The sequence below is a fragment of the Anomalospiza imberbis genome, unplaced genomic scaffold (assembly GCF_031753505.1).
Source record: "Anomalospiza imberbis isolate Cuckoo-Finch-1a 21T00152 unplaced genomic scaffold, ASM3175350v1 scaffold_492, whole genome shotgun sequence".
Classification (NCBI taxonomy): Eukaryota; Metazoa; Chordata; class Aves; order Passeriformes; family Viduidae; genus Anomalospiza; species Anomalospiza imberbis.
Window position 1 is genome coordinate 43,612 of NW_027100101.1, and position 24,564 is coordinate 68,175.

Below are 24,564 nucleotides of genomic sequence, written 5' to 3' on the forward strand. Positions count from 1 at the left end.
GCTTTCTTTCTTTCTGTCTTTCTTTCACCCACAGTCCCTCAAGGGCAGGATCTGTTAGACTTCACAGGGGCATCTCCTGCTGGAAAATCTCTGAAGCCACAGCCTGGTGCAGCTGGGAGCTGCCTGACTGGTGGGGATGGGCAAAGCCCCCAGCTTGGAGAATTTTGCAAGATCTCCATTCCTATTTTAAAATGTTAGCAAAGTGAGCCAAACTTCCCAATGTGCTCCTTTGCCCTCCGTAGAAGCTTGCCATGGAATCCCTCACAGCTGGGTTCAGAGCATACTCAGGTTGGCTCTTCCAAAATCCAGGGGCTCCAGGGTGCTCAGCAAGATCTGTAACTCCACAGCCCTGTGGAACTCCACCTTCAGCACAGGCACCTTTCCAGCCTGATCTGCCCTCGTTCCTCTGTGTGTGTGTGTGCACAAAACACGGCGTGGAAGAGAACAGCAGCAGGGGCCTGTGTGCCCCAGGGCTCGGGATTTGTGCCACTTCATCTCCACAGAGATGGAGGCAAAGTGAAGAAGCCAAACTCTTTATTAATGGAAGACGAAACCAAGGGATGAGGTGGGAGGGGAAAAAAGGGGATGGGCAGGGTCTGAGGGCTGGAGGTAGGGAGCCGTCAACAGGGAGCGAGAGTGGAGGGGGGAAAAAAAGGTGATGGATAGGCTGAGGGCTGGTGAGGCAGAGCTATCAAAAGGGAGGAATAGTGGAGAGAAAAAAAGGGGATGGGCAGTTTCTGGGGGCTGGAGGGAGGGAGCAATCTAAAGGCAGGGAGAGGGCTGAAGGCAGGAGAACTGTGTCCCGCATCAGCTATGCCAGGAGTTCCAGCAGCACTGACAGCTGATGTCCTCTTCAATGTCTCCTTCTATGTCTCCTTCAACGTTCTCTTCAACGTCTCCTTCAGTGGTGTGTTCTTGGGACACTGGTTCACTGGATCCAGAAGATGTCCCTAATTCTTTAGCTCTTTGGGGAAACTGGGCTTGATTTTCCAGGTTAGAGCAGGATGGGCTGGCATCTTGCCTCCGGGCTTGAAGGGCTGGAAGAGAAAGCAACAGAGATATGGTCATATCCCGGATCTGTGGGAATGCTAGGAGACCTTCTGAACAGGGCCATCCCACCCAGAAGGGAGGAGGAGACACTGGAATCAGCTGGGAGGCACTTGCCAGGACTCCCGACGTGTCCCTGAAATCTCTGTGTGCTCTGCCCACAGCACCCCTCGTCCGCACAGGGAGCAGAGCCCTCTGCAGCCAGGGCAGAGCTCGCAGCTCCCCCCGCCAGCTCCCGCTGTCAGCCCGCTGCCCACACTCACCATTGCAGATCAGCTGGAGCTCTTCCTGCTGTCCCCTCAAGCTCTGCCTGGCTATGCCTGTGAACACAGAGGCTGTCACGGCCCCAGCGGCACAGCTCCCTGCCAGCGGCGCTGCCAGCCCTGTGGCCACACGCCCTGGTGGCCCGGCAGCGCTCAGCCCGGGCCCTTGCCGCACGCTGCCGCCCCAGGGCACGGCTGCTGGAGGGCGGCAGCAGCGCCGAGGCCGGGCGGGGCTCCACGGCGCCGGGCCCGGATGGCGCTGCCGGGGCAGCAGCCGCGGCTGGGGCCGAGCTGAGGCGGGGCAGGGAGGGAGCCCGGGCTCGTGGCTCACCCATGAACCTGACGGCCGCCTCTCGCAGGGGCTCCTGTGGGCTCTGCAGGTAGGGCAGGGCCCGGCGCAGGAGCTCGGCCACTTGGCTCCTGTCCTCTTCCAGCTGGAGAGAGCGGCAGGAGGGAAGGGTTGGTGCGGGCTCGACCCCTGGGCCGGGCGCTCCCTGCGCCCTGCCCCGGCCTCCCCTGCCCGCACAGCCCCGAGGCCCGGCCAGCAGCCGCTGGCGCCGGGCTCTGGAGGGGGCAGAGGGCCGGCTGCTGCCCGGGGAGCCGCGGGGCCGCCCCGCAGCCCCGCTGGGCCGGGGCTCCATCGGCACCCGGCTGGGGCCCACGGGAGCCTGGAGAAGAGCCCGCGTGGCCTCTGGGTGCAGCACCGGGCAGGGGCACAGCTGCCAGCCCACACACCCAGCACCGCGCTCAGGGGCCTTCTCCAGGCTGAGCATGGGGCTTCCAGGCCGTCCTTACCAGGACCTCAGCGAACTTCCACAGCTGCTCCTTCTCCACCAGCTGCTCGAGATTCCTCCTCTTCAGGAACTCGGCCACACGAAGCAGTGTTTCCTGAGAAGCCTGGAGAGCAGCAGAGACCAAGAGATGGCCCCACATCCCAGGGCACCAGACTCACATCCCTGTGCCAAGGCCTGGAGGAGGCTACAGCGCACGAGGCACCCGGGCAGGAGGCTGCTGAGCCCCCTCGCAAGGATCCACCAGCAACACACAAAACCTCACCTTTGCAACGTGCTGGTTCTCATCATGGCAGTAGAAAAAGTGTGGGAGCAGGCTTTGGCACAAAATCTTCTCAAGAGGCTTTTTTCTCTCATCCACTACCAGGTCCATCACCCTGAAGAAGAGCTCAATGGAGAGCACCTGCACATAGCTGTTGTCCTGGAGTAAAGGAAGAGGGTGAAGCCTTAAGACAAATTACTCCAGGCTCACATGAGCAGTTTCTGGGAAGCAGCCAGTGCCTGCAGATGGGGACACAGAGCCTTAAGTGGTCAAAGAGCAGCAGGAGCGCCTCAGCCAGCTTTGGGGCCGTGGTGCTGTATACCAGGATGTCTTTGTGCTGGAGCATGTTCGTGAACACATGGAGGCCCATGCTGACCACCTCTCCGTCTGCATCCCCCAGCAGCTCCACAAGGTTTTGAGACAGACTGCACATCCTTCTGGCCTGTGTGGAACACAAGGCTGTGCTGGGAAGCCATGGACGGCTGCACGGCCAACACCGCCCTGGCTCTACAGCCCCACCCTGCTGCTGCAGGGCCCGCAGGCCAAAGGCCTGTCCCAAAGCAGCGGGGCAGGTGAGGCAGGAGAGCTGGCAGCAGCTGCCTCAGCTCCTGAAGCCCTGCCAGCCCAAGGGGCTGCTTTGCCCAGCGCAGCTTCAGCCGCTGCCCCCTTCTCACCATCGAGGGATCCTTGCTGAGCACCACGAAGCCTCTGAGTGCCAGGTGACGCCTCTGACTACATTCATGCCAGAGGTACCTTGACATGATCTCCAGTATGCTGTCTGCACATTTAGTCATGTCCAGGCAATGCAGGACCTGAAAGGCACGGGGCAGTGACAGGGGACCCGGCCGGCAGGAGCCCAGAACCGCACAGGGCTGGGCCCAGGCAGCAGCACAGGGCGTGGGCACCGTCCTGGCAGCTGTGGCTACGAGAGGGCAGAGAGCTAGGAGGCAGCTCAGCGAGGCAGCGCTGGCCAACAGGCTCACCTCCACAAGGAATGCCAGGAAGGGAAGATCCCAGTATGGCTCCTCCCTGCTAAGATGCCGGAGCAAGTGGATTGTGATGCAAGAGCACAAAGGCATAAAAACGCAGAGCATCTCCCTGGCAGTGGGGAAAAAGGCACCAAAGCCCTGAGGTGGGGAGACCAAACCTCTCCCAGGACTGACTCACAGAGGTCTGGTCATTCCCCACATTCCCTGCATGGGATGTGGGCGCTTTGTGAGGAAGCCCCTTCTGGGCACCCTCCTCTCCCAGACTTTTCCTGACTCCATGGCCATCCCTCGGTGAATAGGCCTACTGACCCATGACCACAGGGACTGATAGGGGCACCCGGGCACAGGGCACAAATGCTGGGGGCAGTGGGGAGAAGGGGGTCTCACCTGGCCAGCAGACCCACGGCATAGTGCTGGGTGTCAGCACAGAGCAGCGTGTCCCAGCCACCCATGTGCTCCATAGCCTCCACCACATTGTCATACTGCAGTCGGTAGAGCAGAGCCTTCATGGCCTGCACTGCAAACCTGTGTGCAGAGAAAAGCCCAGGTCACACTGGGAGCACTGGCGCTGGCCACAAGGGCACGGGAAGGACAGGAGGACTGGGACCTGTTGGGCTTGCTGGGAAGGCGGTGTTCCTCCTGGCATGCTCTCCAGAAGTTACCAACTTCCTCTGGTGGCATCAGCTGTGTGGTGGTGACAACATGGAAGAGCAGTGCCACAAACAGGCGGGAGGAATAAAGGATCAATGCCTCGTGGCACTCAGGCACCTGGACAATCACCCAGATCACCAGAGTTGCCTGCAAGAGAAGCAGCCCAAGGCAGGGCTCAGTGCCGAGGTGTCCATGGGGCAGGGCCCAAGGGCAGACGCAGGGGAGCAGAAGGCCTGGTGCCCCCTGAGCCTGCCCCGAGCCCAGGTTTCAGCCCAGCGCCTGCGGCGTGGAGAGGATGGAGAGCTGCTGGAGAGGCGACCTGGGGGTGAGCAAAGGCCAGTTCCAGAAACTCACAGCCAGGGAAAAAATGTCCTTGTTGTCCCCATCAGAGGTGCACATTCTGGTCAGAGGCCAGTCCTCCATCACACAGAGCAGTGTTGACAGCACTTTCTCCACTGCTGGTCCCGATGAGCCTATGGCTCTCCACAGCACTGCAGCAGCTCTGTGGGATCAGAGCTCTGTGTCAGGGCCATGTCAGTCACAGCACCATGCCCTGTGCAGCTGTGGGGGCCCAGGTGACAGAGCCCTGGAGCCCTGAAGGGCAGGGAAGGAGCACTGGCAGCAGGCTCAGGAAACAGAGGGGCCCGAGGGTCCTGGGCCTCTCTGCCTGTCTGGCAGACCCCATGGGACAGGCTGTGCAGGGCCACGGGCCCTAAAGGCTGTTGAGCCCTGAGCTCTCCAGGCTCGTGGGCCCTGTACCTGTCACACGTTGGGGCACAGCGCAGGAGGGTCAGCACCACGTCAGCAGGGTGTTCTTCAGCCAGCCTCACAAGGTCAATTTGCAGCCTGGCATCCACAGAGACGTGGGACACCAGCCTCTGGTGGATGTTCTTCACCTTGGCTGGCACCTGGAGGGGGCATGGGGAAGACTTGGAGCACTGTCCAAGGGAGCAACTTCTCCAGCTTCCTCCAAGAAGTGCTTCTCTTCCCACCACACTGTGCTGGCCTCAAAGCCTGAAGGGGCCCAGAGACCATGGCTTGAGGGGACACACAATCCTGGGAGGCCTCCAGGCCTGGCCACAGGCTGCTTACCTGCTGCTGAGAAGGAACAGCACTCTCCTCGAAAAACTCCATAGTGGGAGCATGAATCATAGCGGGAGCGGGCGTGGTGTCAGTATTTGTAAGGCCCTGAGTCTCTTCATTGTCCCTGTTTGTGATGGCCACATCCTCAGTCATTGACGAGCTAAGAGCCTTTGCCCAGGTTTCAGTCGCTGAGGCGTCAGAGTCTTCTGAGCGCTCAGCCGAATCCGGGCTGACATCAGGCTCAGCCTGGAGCTCGGTCAGCCCCGAGTCAGGCTTGGCTGGGCCCTCAGCTGCTGTGCTGCCGGTCTTTCTCCGCCGAATGCGCAGGAACTTCCGGAACATCTGCAGGAGAACAAAGGACAGGGAAGCCCGGAGTGTTCCATGGAGTGCTCCAAGCGTGGTGCTCGGCTGAGCAGTGACAGCAGGCCCAGCCCAGGTGGGGATGGCTGCTGGTACCTTCAGGCTTCTGCGGAAGTGGCCACGGCTGGGTTCCTGCTCTTGTGTCCGGTCCAGGGCTGCACCTGGCAAAGAGCGAGTGCAGCCAGAGCTGAGGGGCTGCGGGAGAGGCCGGAGAACACAGCCCAGCCCTGCGCTCCCAAGGCAGGGGCAGCCAGGGATGCCCCAGGGGATGGAGCACGGCCACTGCAGGGTGTCTGCCTGGCCCCTCTTCCATCCTGTCCATGGGCATGTCCCCAGGGGATGGGATGGGATGGGATGGGATGGGATGGGATGGGATGGGATGGGATGGGATGGGATGGGATGGGATGGGATGGGATGGGATGGGGCCAAGCTGGCTGCAGCCATCAGCCCTGTGGCCCAGCTCTGCAACTCACCATCCTGCGGTGGCTGGAACTGCTCCAGTTCTTCATGCTGTTGTGCTGGGGCAGCTCCAGGGTCTTCCTTTTTTTTCTTCCTGAACACTTTGAACACACTGAGAAATCTGTTTGCCATGCCAGAGTATGACCTTGAGGGCACCTTCAAAGAAGATGGCAGGGTGATGTTCTGAGTCAACAAGTTGTGTAGTTGTGCCTTGAAGGCACCTGAGACAGAGAAACCTCAGCAAGGCTTCAGGACAGCAAGTCCTGCACTCTGGTCTGGAGGGCTCCTGCCACAATGACAGGAGACTCCTCGTTAAGGATTGTGGTCGCCAATTCCCTCAGTCTGGCCTCACGGGCACCTGCAAAAGAAAAGCCTCGGGAAGGCCACGGGCTGCCAAGTCCCGACGTCCTGCCACGAGGTCACCTGTAGGAATAACGCCTCGGGAAAGCTCCGGGTCAGACACAAACGAGCGCGCTGTGCGGGGGCTCCTCACGACACCGCTCTGTCCCGTCCTGTCCCGTCGCCTGCTCCGAGCACTGTGGCGTGCTCTTGTCACCGCCAGCTCCTATGTCACCACGTGTCACAAAGGCGGGGCCCTTGGACACCTTGTCCCGTTCCATGCCATGGTGACTGTGCTGCAGCGTGTCACAAAGGGCCCTTGCACACACTGTTGCCACCCGCCCTGGGGCCGCCCCCAGCCCACCCTAAGTGGCCAAGGTTGGAAGGAATCCCTGGCCCCAGGTGTCTAAGACAGCCCAACAGGATCTTTAGGAGCAGCTCAAACCATCAGCAAACCCTGCCCTGCTCTGCGGGATCAGGCCACTTAAGAATCCTCAATTCAGGAAGGCTTTACTTCTCATTGGGCCCCTGGAGTAGTTCCAAAATTTGCAAACTTCTGAAATTAATAGAGATTGCTGGGGAATGTGAATGATTTGGAAGTTTGTTCCCATCTAAAAGCAGCAACTCGTTTGCCTTAACACATTCCATTGAAAGTCACTCTGGAAACATAGCACTATACAGAGGCAAAAAGAAGACCATTCTTTGGTGTGCAAATGGTTTTCAATGAAGGGATGATAATATCGTCATTCTCTTAAGGAATAAAAGCTCTCAAGGATTGAAAGTCCATTAAGTGTTACAAAAGTAGCCCAAACAAATGAGTAGATGGAAAAAGGGCTCATCCACCCCAGTAGAGATATCTAAGTGGCCAATAAAGTACAGCTCTCCCATCTTGTTCCCTGCAGGAGAATCAGGACCATGAACGGAAATAGTCACAGATATTCCTTCTGCCCTCCATAAGCAAAGCAGCGCTAAACCACAAATGCTGCCTTCAAGCTGATTCAAATTCCAGCCTAGAACTCTCACCTTCCAGACAACTCCTTCCCCAACACGTCCCCCAAAACCAACCCCCCGCAAACACCCGCAGAGAAGCCCTCAACAGCCCGCCAGGACCCCCAGCTGTCCCCGTCCCTCCTCAAAGCTTTCCCACCATCAAGCAGACCCCCTGGTTCCCTGCATGTGCCGTGGAAAGGCACTCTGAAGGATCTTCTCCGAGGAATTCCCTGGCAGCAAGCTCAGGCTGCCAGGCCTATGGATCCTGGCTCATCCTTCCCACCGAGCCTTCCTGTGCACAGCTTTTCCATTGGCACATCTGCGCTCAGCTCGGACTTCTCCACTCAGCCAGGGCTGCTGGTAAAGGATTGAGAGCAGCCTGGCAAGCTCTTTTTCCAGCTCCCTCTGTGCTCTTGGGGCAGGTAGAACATTCCACAGGAAAGCAACTGGTGCCACAGGGAGTGGGCGGCATCAGGCAGCTCTGGGGAGGCCCCTCAGGACTGCTGTACCCTGAGGGAACACTGTTGGCCGTCCCCTGTGTGTATCTGCACAAGCTTAAAATCAGCTGCCTCAGCTGCCAGGACCTCTCTTGGCCAGCATCCTGACATGGATGCAGGACTGCTGCGAGGCACTGTTGGGACCCAGCGGGACAGGACCGGCTGTCTCGTGTCCACGTAGCACCCCTCACGCAGCCAGGGCCATCCCGAAAGCAGACAGACGCTCCCGTGTCAGCAGAGAGGAGCAAGGAGCACTGGGCTCCTCTCAGGGTACCTCAGCTGGGCTCGCTCCACAACACGCCTCCATTGTAAGGCCTGCTGATGGCCAGCTGCCAGAAATGCCCACCTTGTGCTCTCCAAGATGCACAGGGAGAGCCAATGAGCAGGACACTTTGGGAGGCAAACCTTCCAAGCCTTTCTGAGGCCAGGCACGCACCAAGATCAGCCAAGACTCTCCACGCTGCCTGGCCCACCCAGCCCAGCTCTGTGCTGGCCCTGGGCCACAGCAGCTCCCTCCAAGCAGGAGGCAAATGCATATTGCCAAGAGCTGAAACCCAGCTGTCTTGGTTTGGAAAGACAGGTGTCTGCTAAGGAAGGCAGCAACCTCCCCTGAAATGGAAAAATGTAGACCTCTTCCCTCTGAATTGTTCCAAGTGTGAAATTAAGGGGAGCTCCCAGGCAAAAATATGGGAGCAGGAATACCAGTTCTTTATTAGGGAAGAAAATAACAGATAAAATACACAATGCAGTGAACTAAAACAGCACTGACAGAGTCAGAATACATCCTGACACCCTGGTGGACAGGGTGTTGGTAGCAGTCCAATTGGAATTGTGGCTGCAGTCCTCCCGGAGTGTCAGGTGTGGTTCTGTTGGAGAAGTGATCTTGTGGAAAAGGGTGCAGTCTTCCTCTGAAGAGGCAGTGGAAGAGGCAGCTGTTCCTCTGGGAAAATCCAGCGCAGAAATAGCTGTGCTCCTGGGCCAGAAGTTCAAGACCATACATGCAGGTAGGGATGCTTGGCTCCTCCCTCTGGGCGGAGCATCTCACAATGGCATGTTACAGTTCTTTTCAGTCTTGCAGTGGCCCACTATCAGCAGATGTCTTTCCAGAGGGAGGATTGATTGTGGAAGAGATAAGGAACAACTGCCCACTTCACACAAGACAACTGCCATACAGATGGCAAATAGAATACATCTTGCTTTTTTCGATCTGGGACAACAGCAGACAGGGAAGATGTGAAAAGGGTGTGTGTAAAGGCCTTTTAATTCACAGCTCCCACAGAGAGCTTTGGGGCTCACAGCGGGACAGAGACGGTTCTGCTCGCACCTCTGTCCAAAGGGGGGTAACACATCCTGCTGCAGGTGCTTGGCTTGGTCTCGGCAGGTCCAGGTGGATGCCAAACCTGCTCTTCACAGCCTTCTTCCTGCCCCTCTGCCAAGTGCAATGGGCCTTCAAGGACTGAAAGGAGCACAGAGAGCCAAAGGGGGATACTCGCACCTACCTCACTGGGAGCTCCCTGGGAAGCACTTTCCTTGAGAAGCAAGCCCCTTTCCTCCAAAGGCGTTTCCCCAAACGTGCAGCTTTTCTGGGGAACACCAACACACCCTCAAGAAACGCTGGCAAGGCTGAAAGACTTCAGGTCCTTTCAGGACAGGCACTCCAGCTCTAGCTCGTATTCCCCCAAGTGTGTTTCCAGGTGGAGGCTCAGACGTGCAGCCCCAGGCCTTCTACAAACACGGGCTGCTCGCTGCCTCTTTCTGCCGGATCGGTGCGTGTCTCACAAACGGGACGGGACCCTGACTGCTTGCAGACTTGTGATTTATTATCTGTCTGCATCATACAAGCAAAAAGCAAGAGGCACAGGAAAATGACAACATCCATGCAAACACAGATCACAGACAAGATGGCAGCCCATGCAAAGCCTTTTTATACCCATTCTTTGAACCAGTAGCATAAAAGAAAAGGTGTAAAGTCGTTATACTCAAAGCAATTAGAAAAGGACCCACGTGGGTTTAACATAAACAAAAAGGACTTCTATGAACCTCAAACAATACACAATAATTCGTTCTTTAAGATGGAAACTTGTTCTATCTTTGCAAAGCATATATCTAGGACTTTCCACATCTTGAGCTATCAATACGTTCTTGTTCTTTCTTGTTCCTTATGATAAATATCAATGTATTCACTTGGTTCTTAACTTCCTAGCTTTCTCAGAAGGTGTAGAAATTTCCCAGCCTTTCTCAGCTTTGGAAAGTGTCTTTTACCTTTTTATATTCCTACACCTCTTCAGCTGCCTCAACTCCTGCCTGCGCTCACGGCACCAAAACCAGGCTGTTCCCGGCCACAGACCAGAGCCCTGTTCCCACGGGACGCTCTTGCCAGCACCTTCCAGCACGCAGTGTTTTTCATGCCTGCTCCCAACAGGCTTTGGAAAGCAGAGTCCAACCTGGCTGCCTCTGCCACCAGCACACCCCAAACACAGGCGGAGGAAGAAGCAGCAGGGGCTGTTTTGCGGCCATGCCCAAGAGAAACTGGAAGGGCGCCCTCCCTGTGGGCTCACTTGGTTGGCTTTCTGACTGGCTCTGAGCCTGGGGCTGCCATTCCTCACTTGTGGGGACCAGAACCACACCCAGGATCCCGGCACTGCCTGACAGCGCTCCAGGCACTGGCACGGTCGCGCGTCCGAGTCTCGGGCACCGCGCTGCTGCTTCATTTGCCCTCAGGCACACCCAAAGCTCCCTGTTAAGCCCGGATGGTCGCTGGTTCTGCCCTCTTCCTCATCCTGTACAGGGATGGAGCACTGCTGTGCTTTCAGGAAGCTATTCTTGAAAATTTCCAGCATTCCAAGCTCCTTTGCCCTCTGTGGATGCTTGCCATGGAATCCCTCACAGCTGGGTTCAGAGCATACTCAGGTTGGCTCTTCCAAATTCCAGGGGCTCCAGGGTGCTCAGCAAGATCTGCAGCTCCACAGCCTTGTGGAATTTCAGCACAGGCACCTTTCCAGCCTGATCTGCCCTCGTTCCTCTGTGTGTGTGCACAAACCATGGCATGGAAAAGGACGGCAGCAGGGGCCTGTGTGCCCCAGGGCTCGGGATTTGCGTCGCTTCAGCTCCACAGAGATGGAGGCAAAGTGAAGAAGCCAAACTCTTTATTAATGGAAAATGAAACTAAGGGACGAGCTGGGAGGGGAAAAAAGGGAATGGGCAGGGCTGAGGGCTTGCATTATGGAGCTGTCAAAAGGAAAAGCGGAAGGAAAACACAGGAATGGGCATGATCTGAGGGCTGGTGAGATGGAGCTGTGAAAATGGAGGGAGAATGGAGGGGAAAAAGTGGATGGACAGTGTGTGAGGGCTGGAGGGAGGGAGCTATCTACAGGCAGGGAGAGGGCTGAAGCCATGTGAGCTTCCCAGAGGCTCAGCTGTATCAATCATCAGCTGTGCCTGGAGCCCCAGTGGCAATGGGAGGTGGTGTCCTCTTCAGTGTCTCCTGGTGCTGCTCTTGGGGCACTGGTTCACCGGATCCAGAAAGCAACCCAATTTCTTCATCTTCTAGGCCTAACTGGGCTTGAATTTCAATGTCAGAGCAGGATGGGGTGGTATTATTCTTTGGAGACTGAAGGCCTGGAACAGAGAGCAAGAGAGCCATGGTCAGAGCCTGGATCTGCAGTGACCTGAGGAGACCGTTCTGCCACGGCCACCTCCCCCAACAATTGCCAAGGCCAAGAGAGAGGTGTTGGCAACAGGTCAGCAGCAAGCTGCTGGCCACAAATTCCACCCATGTCCCTGAAATCCCTGTGTGCTCTGCCCACGCCACCTCTCCTCCACACAGGGAGTGAAACCCGCCAGAGCTGGGGCAGAAATTCCCACTCCCTGCCCAAGCAATGCAGCTCTCCCCCCGCCAGCCCCCGCTGACAGCCCGCTGCCCTCACTCACCCTGACTGAGGGCGGGGAGCTCTTCCTGCTGCCCCCTCATCATGGGAAAGCCGGCCATCTCTGAGAACAAAGAGTTCATCTTGGCCCCAGCGGCACAGCTCCCTGCCAGCGGCGCTGCCAGCCCTGTGGCCACACGCCCTGGTGGCCCGGCAGGGCTCAGCCCGGGCCCTTGCCGCACGCTGCCGCCCCAGGGCACGGCTGCCGGAGGGCGGCAGCAGCGCCGAGGCCGGGCGGGGCTCCACGGCGCCGGGCCCGGATGGCGCTGCCGGGGCAGCAGCCGCGGCTGGGGCCGAGCTGAGGCGGGGCGGGGAGGGAGCCCGGGCTCGTGGCTCACCCAGGAACCTGACGGCCGCCTCTCGCAGGGGCTCCTGTGGGCTCTGCAGGTAGGGCAGGGCCCGGCGCAGGAGCTCGGCCACTCGGCTCCTGTCCTCTTCCAGCTGGAGAGAGCGGCAGGAGGGAAGGGTTGGCGCGGGCTCGGCCCCTGGGCCGGGCGCTCCCTGCGCCCTGCCCCGGCCTCCCCTGCCCGCACAGCCCCGAGGCCCGGCCAGCAGCCGCTGGCGCCGGGCTCTGGAGGCGGCAGAGGGCCGGCTGCTGCCCGGGGAGCCGCGGGGCCGCCCCGCAGCCCCGCTGGGCTGGAGCTCCATCGGCACCCGGCTGGGGCCCACGGGAGCCTGGAGAAGAGCCCGCGTGGCCTCTGGGTGCAGCACCGGGCAGGGGCACAGCTGCCAGCCCACACACCCAGCACCGCGCTCAGGGGGCTTCTCCAGGCTGAGCCTGGGGCTTCCAGGCCGTCCTTACCAGGACCTCAGCGAACTTCCACAGATTCCCCTTCTCCACCAGCTGCTCGAGATTCCTCCTCTCCAGGAACTTGGCCGCACAAAGCAGTGTTTCCCGAGAGGCCTGGAGAGCAGCAGAGACCCAGAGATGGCCACAAAGCCCATGGACCTGTGTCCCTGTGCCAAGGCCTGGAGGAGGCTGAAGCCCACCAGGCGCCAGGGCAGGAGGCAGCCGAGCCCCCTCCCAGCATCATAGGAATGCTCACCTTTGCCACGTGACAGTTCTCATCATGACAGTAGATTAAAAGTGCGTACAGGTTCCTGTTCACAATTGTCTTCAGGGGCTTTTTTCCCTCATCCACTACTGATTCCATCACTGTACGGAAGAGTTGAATGGAGAGCAACTGCACGTGGCTGTTGTCCTAGAGGAAAAGAAAAGACCTACACCAGCTACTCCAGGCCCACCTGGGCAATGGCCTGAAAATCCACAGGGCACAAAGTTTCTGGGAAGCACCCGATGCCTGCGGCTCAGGATGCAGAGCCTTACGTGGTCAAAGAGCAGAAGGAGTGCCTCAGCCAGCTTCGGAGCAGTGGTGCTGGATACCACGATGTGTTTGTGCTGGAGCATGTTCGTGAACACATGGAGGCTCATGCTGACCACCTCTCCATCTGCATCACCCAGCAGCCCCAGAAGGCTTTGAGATACATTGCGCATCCTACTGGCCTGTGTGGAACACAAGGCTGTGCTGGGAAGCCATGGACGGCTGCACGGCCAACACCGCCCTGGCTCTACAGCCCCACCCTGCTGCTGCAGGGCCCGCAGGCCAAAGGCCTGTCCCAAAGCAGCGGGGCAGGTGAGGCAGGAGAGCTGGCAGCAGCTGCCTCAGCTCCTGAAGCCCTGCCAGCCCAAGGGGCTGCTTTGCCCAGCGCAGCTTCAGCCGCTGCCCCCTTCTCACCATCGAGGGATCCTTGCTGGGCACCACGAGGCCTCTGAGCGCCAGGCGACGCCTCTGACTGCATTCACCCTGAAGGTACCTTGACGTGATCCTCAGGACGCTGCCACCACATTTACTCAAGTCTAGGCGCTGGAGGACCTGAAAGGCACAGGGCAGTGACAGGGGACCCGGCCGGCAGGAGCCCAGAACCGCACAGGGCTGGGCCCAGGCAGCAGCACAGGGCGTGGGCACCGTCCTGGCAGCTGTGGCTACGAGAGGGCAGAGAGCTGGGAGGCAGCTCAGCGAGGCAGCGCTGGCCAACAGGCTCACCTCCACAAGGAATGCCAGGAAGGGAAGATCCCAACACGGGTCCTCCCTGCTGAGATGCCGAAGCATGTGGATTGTGATGCGAGAGCACAAAGGCATAAAAACGCAGAGCATCTCCCTGGCAGTGGGGAAAAAGGCACCAAAGCCCTGAGGTGGGGAGACCAAACCTCTCCCAGGACTGACTCACAGAGGTCTGGTCATTCCCCAGCATCCCTGGAGGGGATGTGGGCGCTTTGAGAAACAGTCCCTCCTGGGCACCCTCCTCTCTCAGCCTTTTCCATTCTTCTTGGCCGTCCTTTGGTGACGAGCCCCTCTGGCCCAGGACCACAGGGACTGTGTGGGGCACAGGGCACAAATGCTGGGGGCAGTGGGGAGAAGGGGGTCTCACCTGGCCAACAGACCCACGGCGTAGTGCTGGGAGTCAGCACACAGCAGCGTGTCCCAGCCACCCATGTGCTCCATAGCCTCCACCACATTGTCACACCACAGTCGGCCGAGCAGAGCCTTCATGGCCTGCACGGCAAACCTGTGTGCAGAGAAAAGCCCAGGTCACACTGGGAGCACTGGCACTGGCCACAAGGGCACGGGAAGGACAGGAGGACTGGGACCTGTTGGGCTTGCTGGGAAGGCGGTGTTCCTCCTGGCATGCTCTCCAGAAGTTATCAACTTCCTCTGGTGGCATCTGCTGTGTGGTGATGACAACATGGAAGAGCAGTGCCACAAACAGGCGGGAAGAATAAAGGATCAATGCCTCGTGACACTCAGGCACCTGGACAATCACCCAGATCACCAGAGTTGCCTGCAAGAGAAGCAGCCCAAGGGAGGGCTCAGTGCCGAGGTGTCCATGGGGCAGGGCCCAAGGGCAGACGCAGGGGAGCAGAAGGCCTGGTGCCCCCTGAGCCTGCCCCGAGCCCAGGTTTCAGCCCAGCGCCTGCGGCGTGGAGAGGATGGAGAGCTGCTGGAGAGGCGACCTGGGGGTGAGCAAAGGCCAGTTCCAGAAACTCACAGCCAGGGAAAAAATGTCCTTGTTGTCCCCATCAGAGGTGCACATTCTGGTCAGAGGCCAGTCCTCCATCACACAGAGCAGTGTTGACAGCACTTTCTCCACTGCTGGTCCCGATGAGCCTATGGCTCTCCACAGCACTGCAGCAGCTCTGTGGGATCAGAGCTCTGTGTCAGGGCCATGTCAGTCACAGCACCATGCCCTGTGCAGCTGTGGGGGCCCAGGTGACAGAGCCCTGGAGCCCTGAAGGGCAGGGAAGGAGCACTGGCAGCAGGCTCAGGAAACAGAGGGGCCCGAGGGTCCTGGGCCTCTCTGCCTGTCTGGCAGACCCCATGGGACAGGCTGTGCAGGGCCACGGGCCCTAAAGGCTGCTGAGCCCTGAGCTCTCCAGGCTCGTGGGCCCTGTACCTGTCACACGTTGGGGCACAGCGCAGGAGGGTCAGCACCACGTCAGCAGGGTGTTCTTCAGCCAGCCTCACAAGGTCAATTTGCAGCCTGGCATCCACAGAGACGTAGGTGACGAGACTCTGGTGGATGTTCTTCACCTTGGCTGGCACCTGGAGGAGGCATAGGGAAGACTTGGAGCACTGTTCAAGGGAGCAACTTCCCCAGCTTCCCCCAAGAAGTGCTTCCCTTCCCACCACACTGTGCTGGCCTCAAAGCCTGAGGGGGCCCAGAGACCCTGGCTTGAGGGGACACGCGATCCCGGCTGGCCTCCAGGTGTGGAGCCAGGCTGTTTACCTGCTGCTTGTGAGCAGAAACACTAGGTTCCTTGAAATAGTTGAATATGAGTTCCTGAATCAGAATGGGAGCAGGTGTGGTGTCAGTATTTGTAAGGCCCTGAGTCTCTTCATTGTCCCTGTTTGTGATGGCCACAACCTCAGTCATTGACGAGCTAAGAGCCTTTGCCCAGGTTTCAGTCGCTGAGGCGTCAGAGTCTTCTGAGCGCTCAGCCGAATCCGGGCTGACATCAGGCTCAGCCTGGAGCTCGGTCAGCCCCGAGTCAGGCTCGGCTGGGCCCTCAGCTGCTGTGCTGCCGGTCTTTCTCCGCCGAATGCGCAGGAACTTCCGGAACATCTGCAGGAGAACAAAGGACAGGGAAGCCCGGAGTGTTCCATGGAGTGCTCCAAGCGTGGTGCTGGGCTGAGCAGTGACAGCAGGCCCAGCCCAGGTGGGGATGGCTGCTGGTACCTTCAGGCTTCTGCGGAAGCGGCCACGGCTGGGTTCCTGCTCTTGTGTCCGGTCCAGGGCTGCACCTGGCAAAGAGCGAGCGCAGCCAGAGCTGAGGGGCTGCGGGAGAGGCCGGAGAACACAGCCCAGCCCCGCGCTCCCCAAGCAGGGGCAGCCAGGGATGCCCCAGGGGATGGAGCACGGCCACTGCAGGGTGTCTGCCTGGCCCCTCTTCCATCCTGTCCATGGGCATGTCCCCAGGGGATGGGATGGGATGGGATGGGATGGGATGGGATGGGATGGGGCCAAGCTGGCTGCAGCCATCAGCCCTGTGGCCCAGCTCTGCAACTCACCATCCTGCGGTGGCTGGAACTGCTCCAGTTCTTCATGCTGTTGTGCTGGGGCAGCTCCAGGGTCTTCCTTTTTTTTCTTCCTGAACACTTTGAACACACTGAGAAATCTGTTTGCCATGCCAGAGTATGACCTTGAGGGCACCTTCAAGGAAGATGGCAGGGTGATGTTCTGAGTCAACAAGTTGTGTAGTTGTGCCTTGAAGGCACCTGAGACAGAGAAACCTCAGCAAGGCTGCAGGACAGCAAGTCCTGCACTCTGGTCTGGAGGGCTCCTGCCACAATGACAGGAGACTCCTCGTTAAGGATTGTGGTCGCCAATTCCCTCAGTCTGGCTACGCGGGCACCTGCAAAAGAAAAGCCTCGGGAAGGCCACGGGCTGCCAAGTCCCGACGTCCTGCCACGAGGTCACCTGTAGGAATAACGCCTCGGGAAAGCTCCGGGTCAGACACAAACGAGCGCGCTGTGCGGGGGCTCCTCACGACACCGCTCTGTCCCGTCCTGTCCCGTCGCCTGCTCCGAGCACTGTGGCGTGCTCTTGTCACCGCCAGCTCCTATGTCCCCACGTGTCACAAAGGCAGGGCCCTTGGACACCTTGTCCCGTTCCATGCCATGGTGACTGTGCTGCAGCGTGTCACAAAGGGCCCTTGCACACACTGTTGCCACCTGCTGTGGGGCCGCCCCCAGCCCACCCTAAGTGGCCAAGGTTGGAAGGAATCCCTGGCCCCAGGTGTCTAAGACAGCCCAACAGGATCTTTAGGAGCAGCTCAAACCATCAGCACACCCTGCCCTGCTCTGCGGGATCAGGCCATTTAAGAATCCTCAATTCAGGAAGGCTTTACTTCTCATTGGGCCCCTGGAGTAGTTCCAAAATTTGCAAACTTCTGAAATTAATAGAGATTGCTGGGGAATGTGAATGATTTGGAAGTTTGTTCCCATCTAAAAGCAGCAACTCGTTTGCCTTAACACATTCCATTGAAAGTCACTCTGGAAACATAGCACTATACAGAGGCAAAAAGAAGACCATTCTTTGGTGTGCAAATGGTTTTCAATGAAGGGATGATAATATCGTCATTCTCTTAAGGAATAAAAGCTCTCAAGGATTGAAAGTCCATTAAGTGTTACAAAAGTAGCCCAAACAAATGAGTAGATGGAAAAAGGGCTCATCCACCCCAGTAGAGATATCTAAGTGGCCAATAAAGTACAGCTCTCCCATCTTGTTCCCTGCAGGAGAATCAGGACCATGAACGGAAATAGTCACAGATATTCCTTCTGCCCTCCATAAGCAAAGCAGCGCTAAACCACAAATGCTGCCTTCAAGCTGATTCAAATTCCAGCCTAGAACTCTCACCTTCCAGACAACTCCTTCCCCAACACGTCCCCCAAAACCAACCCCCCGCAAACACCCGCAGAGAAGCCCTCAACAGCCCGCCAGGACCCCCAGCTGTCCCCGTCCCTCCTCAAAGCTTTCCCACCATCCAGCAGACCCCCTGGTTCCCTGCATGTGCCGTGGAATGGCACTCTGAAGGATCTTCTCCGAGGAATTCCCTGGCAGCAAGCTCAGGCTGCCAGGCCTATGGATCCTGGCTCATCCTTCCCACCGAGCCTTCCTGTGCACGGCTTTTCCATTGGCACATCTGCGCTCAGCTCAGACTTCTCCACTCAGCCAGGGCTGCTGGTAAAGGATTGAGAGCAGCCTGGCAAGCTCTTTTTCCAGCTCCCTCTGTGCTCTTGGGGCAGGTAGAACATTCCACAGGAAAGCAACTGGTGCCACAGGGAGTGGGCGGCATCAGGCAGCTCTGGGGAGGCCCCTCAGGACTGCTGTACCCTGAGGGAACACTGTTGGCCATCCCCTGTGTGTATCTGCACAAGCTTAAAATCAGCTGCCTCAGCTGCCAGGACCTCTCTTGGCCAGCATCCTGACGTGGATGCAGGACTGCTGCGAGGCACTGCTGGGACCCAGCGGGACAGGACCGGCTGTCTCGTGTCCACGTAGCACCCCTCACGCAGCCAGGGCCATCCCGAAAGCAGACAGACGCTCCCGTGTCAGCAGAGAGGAGCAAGGAGCACTGGGCTCCTCTCAGGGTACCTCAGCTGGGCTCGCTCCACAACACGCCCCCATTGTAAGGCCTGCTGATGCCCAGCTGCCAGAAATGCCCACCTTGTGCTCTCCAAGATGCACAGGGAGAGCCAATGAGCAGGACACTTTGGGAGGCAAACCTTCCAAGCCTTTCTGAGGCCAGGCACGCACCAAGATCAGCCAAGACTCTCCACGCTGCCTGGCCCACCCAGCCCAGCTCTGTGCTGGCCCTGGGCCACAGCAGCTCCCTCCAAGCAGGAGGCAAATGCATATTGCCAAGAGCTGAAACCCAGCTGTCTTGGTTTGGAAAGACAGGTGTCTGCTAAGGAAGGCAGCAACCTCCCCTGAAATGGAAAAATGTAGACCTCTTCCCTCTGAATTGTTCCAAGTTTGAAATTAAGGGGAGCTCCCAGGCAAAAATATGGGAGCAGGAATACCAGTTCTTTCTTAGGGAAGAAAATAACAGATAAAATACACAATGCAGTGAACTAAAACAACACAGACAGAGTCAGAATACAACCTGACACCCTGGTGGACAGGGTGTTGGTAGCAGTCCAATTGGAATTGTGGCTGCAGTCCTCCCGGAGTGTCAGGTGTGGTTCTGTTGGAGAAGTGATCTTGTGGAAAAGGGTGCAGTCTTCCTCTGAAGAGGCAGTGGAAGAGGCAGCTGTTCCTCTGGGAAAATCCAGCGCAGAAATAGCTGTGCTCCTGGGCCAGAAGTTCAAGACCATACATGCAGGTAGGGATGCTTGGCTCCTCCCTCTGGGCGGAGCATCTCACAATGGCATGTTACAGTTCTTTTCAGTCTTGCAGTGGCCCACTATCAGCAGATGTCTTTCCGGAGGGAGGATTGATTGTGGAAGAGATAAGGAACAACTGCCCACTTCACACAAGACAACTGCCATACAGATGGCAAATAGAATACATCTTGCTTTTTTCGATCTGGGACAACAGCAGACAGGGAAGATGTGAAAAGGGTGTGTGTAAAGGCCTTTTCATTCACAGCTCCCACAGAGAGCTTTGGGGCTCACAGCGGGACAGAGACGGTTCTGCTCGCACCTCTGTCCAAAGGGGGGTAACACATCCTGCTGCAGGTGCTTGGCTTGGTCTCGGCAGGTCCAGGTGGATGCCAAACCTGCTCTTCACAGCCTTCTTCCTGCCCCTCTGCCAAGTGCAATGGGCCTTCAAGGACTGAAAGGAGCACAGAGAGCCAAAGGGGGATACTCGCACCTACCTCACTGGGAGCTCCCTGGGAAGCACTTTCCTTGAGAAGCAAGCCCCTTTCCTCCAAAGGCGTTTCCCCAAACGTGCAGCTTTTCTGGGGAACACCAACACACCCTCAAGAAACGCTGGCAAGGCTGAAAGACTTCAGGTCCTTTCAGGACAGGCACTCCAGCTCTAGCTCGTATTCCCCCAAGTGTGTTTCCAGGTGGAGGCTCAGACGTGCAGCCCCAGGCCTTCTACAAACACGGGCTGCTCGCTGCCTCTTTCTGCCGGATCGGTGCGTGTCTCACAAACGGGACGGGACCCTGACTGCTTGCAGACTTGTGATTTATTATCTGTCTGCATCATACAAGCAAAAAGCAAGAGGCACAGGAAAATGACAACACCCATGCAAACACAGATCACAGACAAGATGGCAGCCCATGCAAAGCCTTTTTATACCCATTCTTTGAACCAACAGCATAAAAGAAAAGGTGTAAAGTCGTTATACTCAAAGCAATTAGAAAAGGACCCACGTGGGTTTAACATAAACAAAAAGGACTTCTATGAACCTCAAACAATACACAATAATTCGTTCTTTAAGATGGAAACTTGTTCTATCTTTGCAAAGCATATATCTAGGACTTTCCACATCTTGAGCTATCAATACGTTCTTGTTCTTTCTTGTTCCTTATGATAAATATCAATGTATTCACTTGGTTCTTAACTTCCTAGCTTTCTCAGAAGGTGTAGAAATTTCCCAGCCTTTCTCAGCTTTGGAAAGTGTCTTTTACCTTTTTATATTCCTACACCTCTTCAGCTGCCTCAACTCCTGCCTGCGCTCACGGCACCAAAACCAGGCTGTTCCCGGCCACAGACCAGAGCCCTGTTCCCACGGGACGCTCTTGCCAGCACCTTCCAGCACGCAGTGTTTTTCATGCCTGCTCCCAACAGGCTTTGGAAAGCAGAGTCCAACCTGGCTGCCTCTGCCACCAGCACACCCCAAACACAGGCGGAGGAAGAAGCAGCAGGGGCTGTTTTGCGGCCATGCCCAAGAGAAACTGGAAGGGCGCCCTCCCTGTGGGCTCACTTGGTTGGCTTTCTGACTGGCTCTGAGCCTGGGGCTGCCATTCCTCACTTGTGGGGACCAGAACCACACCCAGGATCCCGGCACTGCCTGACAGCGCTCCAGGCACTGGCACGGTCGCGCGTCCGAGTCTCGGGCACCGCGCTGCTGCTTCATTTGCCCTCAGGCACACCCAAAGCTCCCTGTTAAGCCCGGATGGTCGCTGGTTCTGCCCTCTTCCTCATCCTGTACAGGGATGGAGCACTGCTGTGCTTTCAGGAAGCTATTCTTGAAAATTTCCAGCATTCCAAGCTCCTTTGCCCTCTGTGGATGCTTGCCATGGAATCCCTCACAGCTGGGTTCAGAGCATACTCAGGTTGGCTCTTCCAAATTCCAGGGGCTCCAGGGTGCTCAGCAAGATCTGCAGCTCCACAGCCTTGTGGAATTTCAGCACAGGCACCTTTCCAGCCTGATCTGCCCTCGTTCCTCTGTGTGTGTGCACAAACCATGGCATGGAAAAGGACGGCAGCAGGGGCCTGTGTGCCCCAGGGCTCGGGATTTGCGTCGCTTCAGCTCCACAGAGATGGAGGCAAAGTGAAGAAGCCAAACTCTTTATTAATGGAAAATGAAACTAAGGGACGAGCTGGGAGGGGAAAAAAGGGAATGGGCAGGGCTGAGGGCTTGCATTATGGAGCTGTCAAAAGGAAAAGCGGAAGGAAAACACAGGAATGGGCATGATCTGAGGGCTGGTGAGATGGAGCTGTGAAAATGGAGGGAGAATGGAGGGGAAAAAGTGGATGGACAGTGTGTGAGGGCTGGAGGGAGGGAGCTATATCTACAGGCAGGGAGAGGGCTGAAGCCATGTGAGCTTCCCAGAGGCTCAGCTGTATCAATCATCAGCTGTGCCTGGAGCCCCAGTGGCAATGGGAGGTGGTGTCCTCTTCAGTGTCTCCTGGTGCTGCTCTTGGGGCACTGGTTCACCGGATCCAGAAAGCAACCCAATTTCTTCATCTTCTAGGCCTAACTGGGCTTGAATTTCAATGTCAGAGCAGGATGGGGTGGTATTATTCTTTGGAGACTGAAGGCCTGGAACAGAGAGCAAGAGAGCCATGGTCAGAGCCTGGATCTGCAGTGACCTGAGGAGACCGTTCTGCCACGGCCACCTCCCCCAACAATTGCCAAGGCCAAGAGAGAGGTGTTGGCAACAGGTCAGCAGCAAGCTGCTGGCCACAAATTCCACCCATGTCCCTGAAATCCCTGTGTGCTCTGCCCACGCCACCTCTCCTCCACACAGGGAGTGAAACCCGCCAGAGCTGGGGCAGAAATTCCCACTCCCTGCCCAAGCAATGCAGCTCTCCCCCCGCCAACCCCCGCTGACAGCCCGCTGCCCTCACTCACCCTGACTGAGGGCGGGGAGCTCTTCCTGCTGCCCCCTCATCATGGGAAAGCCGGCCATCTCTGAGAACAAAGAGTTCATCTTGGCCCCAGCGGCACAGCTCCCTGCCAGCGGCGCTGCCAGCCCTGTGGCCACACGCCCTGGTGGCCCGGCAGGGCTCAGCCCGGGCCCTTGCCGCACGCTGCCGCCCCAGGGCACGGCTGCCGGAGGGCGGCAGCAGCGCCGAGGCCAGGCGGGGCTCCACGGCGCCGGGCCCGGATGGCGCTGCCGGGGCAGCAGCCGCGGCTGGGGCCGAGCTGAGGCGGGGCGGGGAGGGAGCCCGGGCTCGTGGCTCACCCATGAACCTGACGGCCGCCTCTCGCAGGGGCTCCTGTGGGCTCTGCAGGTAGGGCAGGGCCCGGCGCAGGAGCTCGGCCACTCGGCTCCTGTCCTCTTCCAGCTGGAGAGAGCGGCAGGAGGGAAGGGTTGGCGCGGGCTCGGCCCCTGGGCCGAGCGCTCCCTGCGCCCTGCCCCGGCCTCCCCTGCCCGCACAGCCCTGAGGCCCGGCCAGCAGCCGCTGGCGCCGGGCTCTGGAGGCGGCAGAGGGCCGGCTGCTGCCCGGGGAGCCACGGGGCTGCCCCGCAGCCCCGCTGGGCCGGGGCTCCATCGGCACCCGGCTGGGGCCCACGGGAGCCTGGAGAAGAGCCCGCGCGGCCTCTGGGTGCAGCACCGGGCAGGGGCACAGCTGCCAGCCCACACACCCAGCACCGCGCTCAGGGGGCTTCTCCAGGCTGAGCCTGGGGCTTCCAGGCCGTCCTTACCAGGACCTCAGCGAACTTCCACAGATTCCCCTTCTCCACCAGCTGCTCGAGATTCCTCCTCTCCAGGAACCTGGCCGCACAAAGCAGTGTTTCCCGAGAGGCCTGGAGAGCAGCAGAGACCCAGAGATGGCCACAAAGCCCATGGACCTGTGTCCCTGTGCCAAGGCCTGGAGGAGGCTGAAGCCCACCAGGCACCAGGGCAGGAGGCAGCCGAGCCCCCTCCCAGCATCATAGGAATGCTCACCTTTGCCACGTGACAGTTCTCATCATGACAGTAGATTAAAAGTGCGTACAGGTTCCTGTTCACAATTGTCTTCAGGGGCTTTTTTCCCTCATCCACTACTGATTCCATCACTGTACGGAAGAGTTGAATGGAGAGCAACTGCACGTGGCTGTTGTCCTAGAGGAAAAGAAAAGACCTACACCAGCTACTCCAGGCCCACCTGGGCAATGGCCTGAAAATCCACAGGGCACAAAGTTTCTGGGAAGCACCCGATGCCTGCGGCTCAGGATGCAGAGCCTTACGTGGTCAAAGAGCAGAAGGAGTGCCTCAGCCAGCTTCGGAGCAGTGGTGCTGGATACCACGATGTGTTTGTGCTGGAGCATGTTCGTGAACACATGGAGGCTCATGCTGACCACCTCTCCATCTGCATCACCCAGCAGCCCCAGAAGGCTTTGAGATACATTGCGCATCCTACTGGCCTGTGTGGAACACAAGGCTGTGCTGGGAAGCCATGGACGGCTGCACGGCCAACACCGCCCTGGCTCTACAGCCCCACCCTGCTGCTGCAGGGCCCGCAGGCCAAAGGCCTGTCCCAAAGCAGCGGGGCAGGTGAGGCAGGAGAGCTGGCAGCAGCTGCCTCAGCTCCTGAAGCCCTGCCAGCCCAAGGGGCTGCTTTGCCCAGCGCAGCTTCAGCCGCTGCCCCCTTCTCACCATCGAGGGATCCTTGCTGGGCACCACGAGGCCTCTGAGCGCCAGGCGACGCCTCTGACTGCATTCACCCTGAAGGTACCTTGACGTGATCCTCAGGACGCTGCCACCACATTTACTCAAGTCTAGGCGCTGGAGGACCTGAAAGGCACAGGGCAGTGACAGGGGACCCGGCCGGCAGGAGCCCAGAACCGCACAGGGCTGGGCCCAGGCAGCAGCACAGGGCGTGGGCACCGTCCTGGCAGCTGTGGCTACGAGAGGGCAGAGAGCTGGGAGGCAGCTCAGCGAGGCAGCGCTGGCCAACAGGCTCACCTCCACAAGGAATGCCAGGAAGGGAAGATCCCAACACGGGTCCTCCCTGCTGAGATGCCGAAGCATGTGGATTGTGATGCGAGAGCACAAAGGCATAAAAACGCAGAGCATCTCCCTGGCAGTGGGGAAAAAGGCACCAAAGCCCTGAGGTGGGGAGACCAAACCTCTCCCAGGACTGACTCACAGAGGTCTGGTCATTCCCCAGCATCCCTGGAGGGGATGTGGGCGCTTTGAGAAACAGTCCCTCCTGGGCACCCTCCTCTCTCAGCCTTTTCCATTCTTCTTGGCCGTCCTTTGGTGACGAGCCCCTCTGGCCCAGGACCACAGGGACTGTGTGGGGCACAGGGCACAAATGCTGGGGGCAGTGGGGAGAAGGGGGTCTCACCTGGCCAACAGACCCACAGCGTAGTGCTGGGAGTCAGCACACAGCAGTGTGTCCCAGCCACCCATGTGCTCCATAGCCTCCACCACATTGTCACACCACAGTCGGCCGAGCAGAGCCTTCATGACCTGCACGGCAAACCTGTGTGCAGAGAAAAGCCCAGGTCACACTG

The 24,564-nt window shown here is 58.5% G+C and overlaps 1 protein-coding gene and 2 long non-coding RNA genes across 3 annotated transcripts; all 3 read right to left on the bottom strand.

Annotated features, from left to right (window-relative positions):
* Positions 1-905: 905 nt before the first annotated feature.
* LOC137466990 (uncharacterized) lies at positions 906-1,751 on the bottom strand. Its single transcript, XR_010995358.1, has 3 exons — positions 1,642-1,751; positions 1,311-1,367; positions 906-1,037 (listed from the first exon to the last, which is right to left on the bottom strand). It is a non-coding gene; the product is annotated as an uncharacterized lncRNA (long non-coding RNA).
* A 31-nt stretch (positions 1,752-1,782) lies between these two features.
* Positions 1,783-24,469, bottom strand: LOC137466994 (uncharacterized). Its single transcript, XM_068178573.1, has 13 exons — positions 24,413-24,469; positions 23,702-23,839; positions 23,293-23,469; positions 22,956-23,167; positions 22,768-22,837; positions 15,182-15,259; positions 14,425-14,498; positions 14,088-14,225; positions 13,703-13,817; positions 13,394-13,531; positions 12,985-13,161; positions 12,704-12,859; positions 1,783-2,207 (listed from the first exon to the last, which is right to left on the bottom strand). Exons 1-13 carry the CDS (start codon positions 24,467-24,469, stop codon positions 2,058-2,060), a joined length of 1,680 nt encoding a protein of 559 aa, XP_068034674.1. The 3' UTR covers positions 1,783-2,057.
* On the bottom strand, positions 3,345-4,144 carry LOC137466991 (uncharacterized). Its single transcript, XR_010995360.1, has 3 exons — positions 3,960-4,144; positions 3,740-3,877; positions 3,345-3,461 (listed from the first exon to the last, which is right to left on the bottom strand). It is a non-coding gene; the product is annotated as an uncharacterized lncRNA (long non-coding RNA).
* Positions 24,470-24,564: the final 95 nt, after the last annotated feature.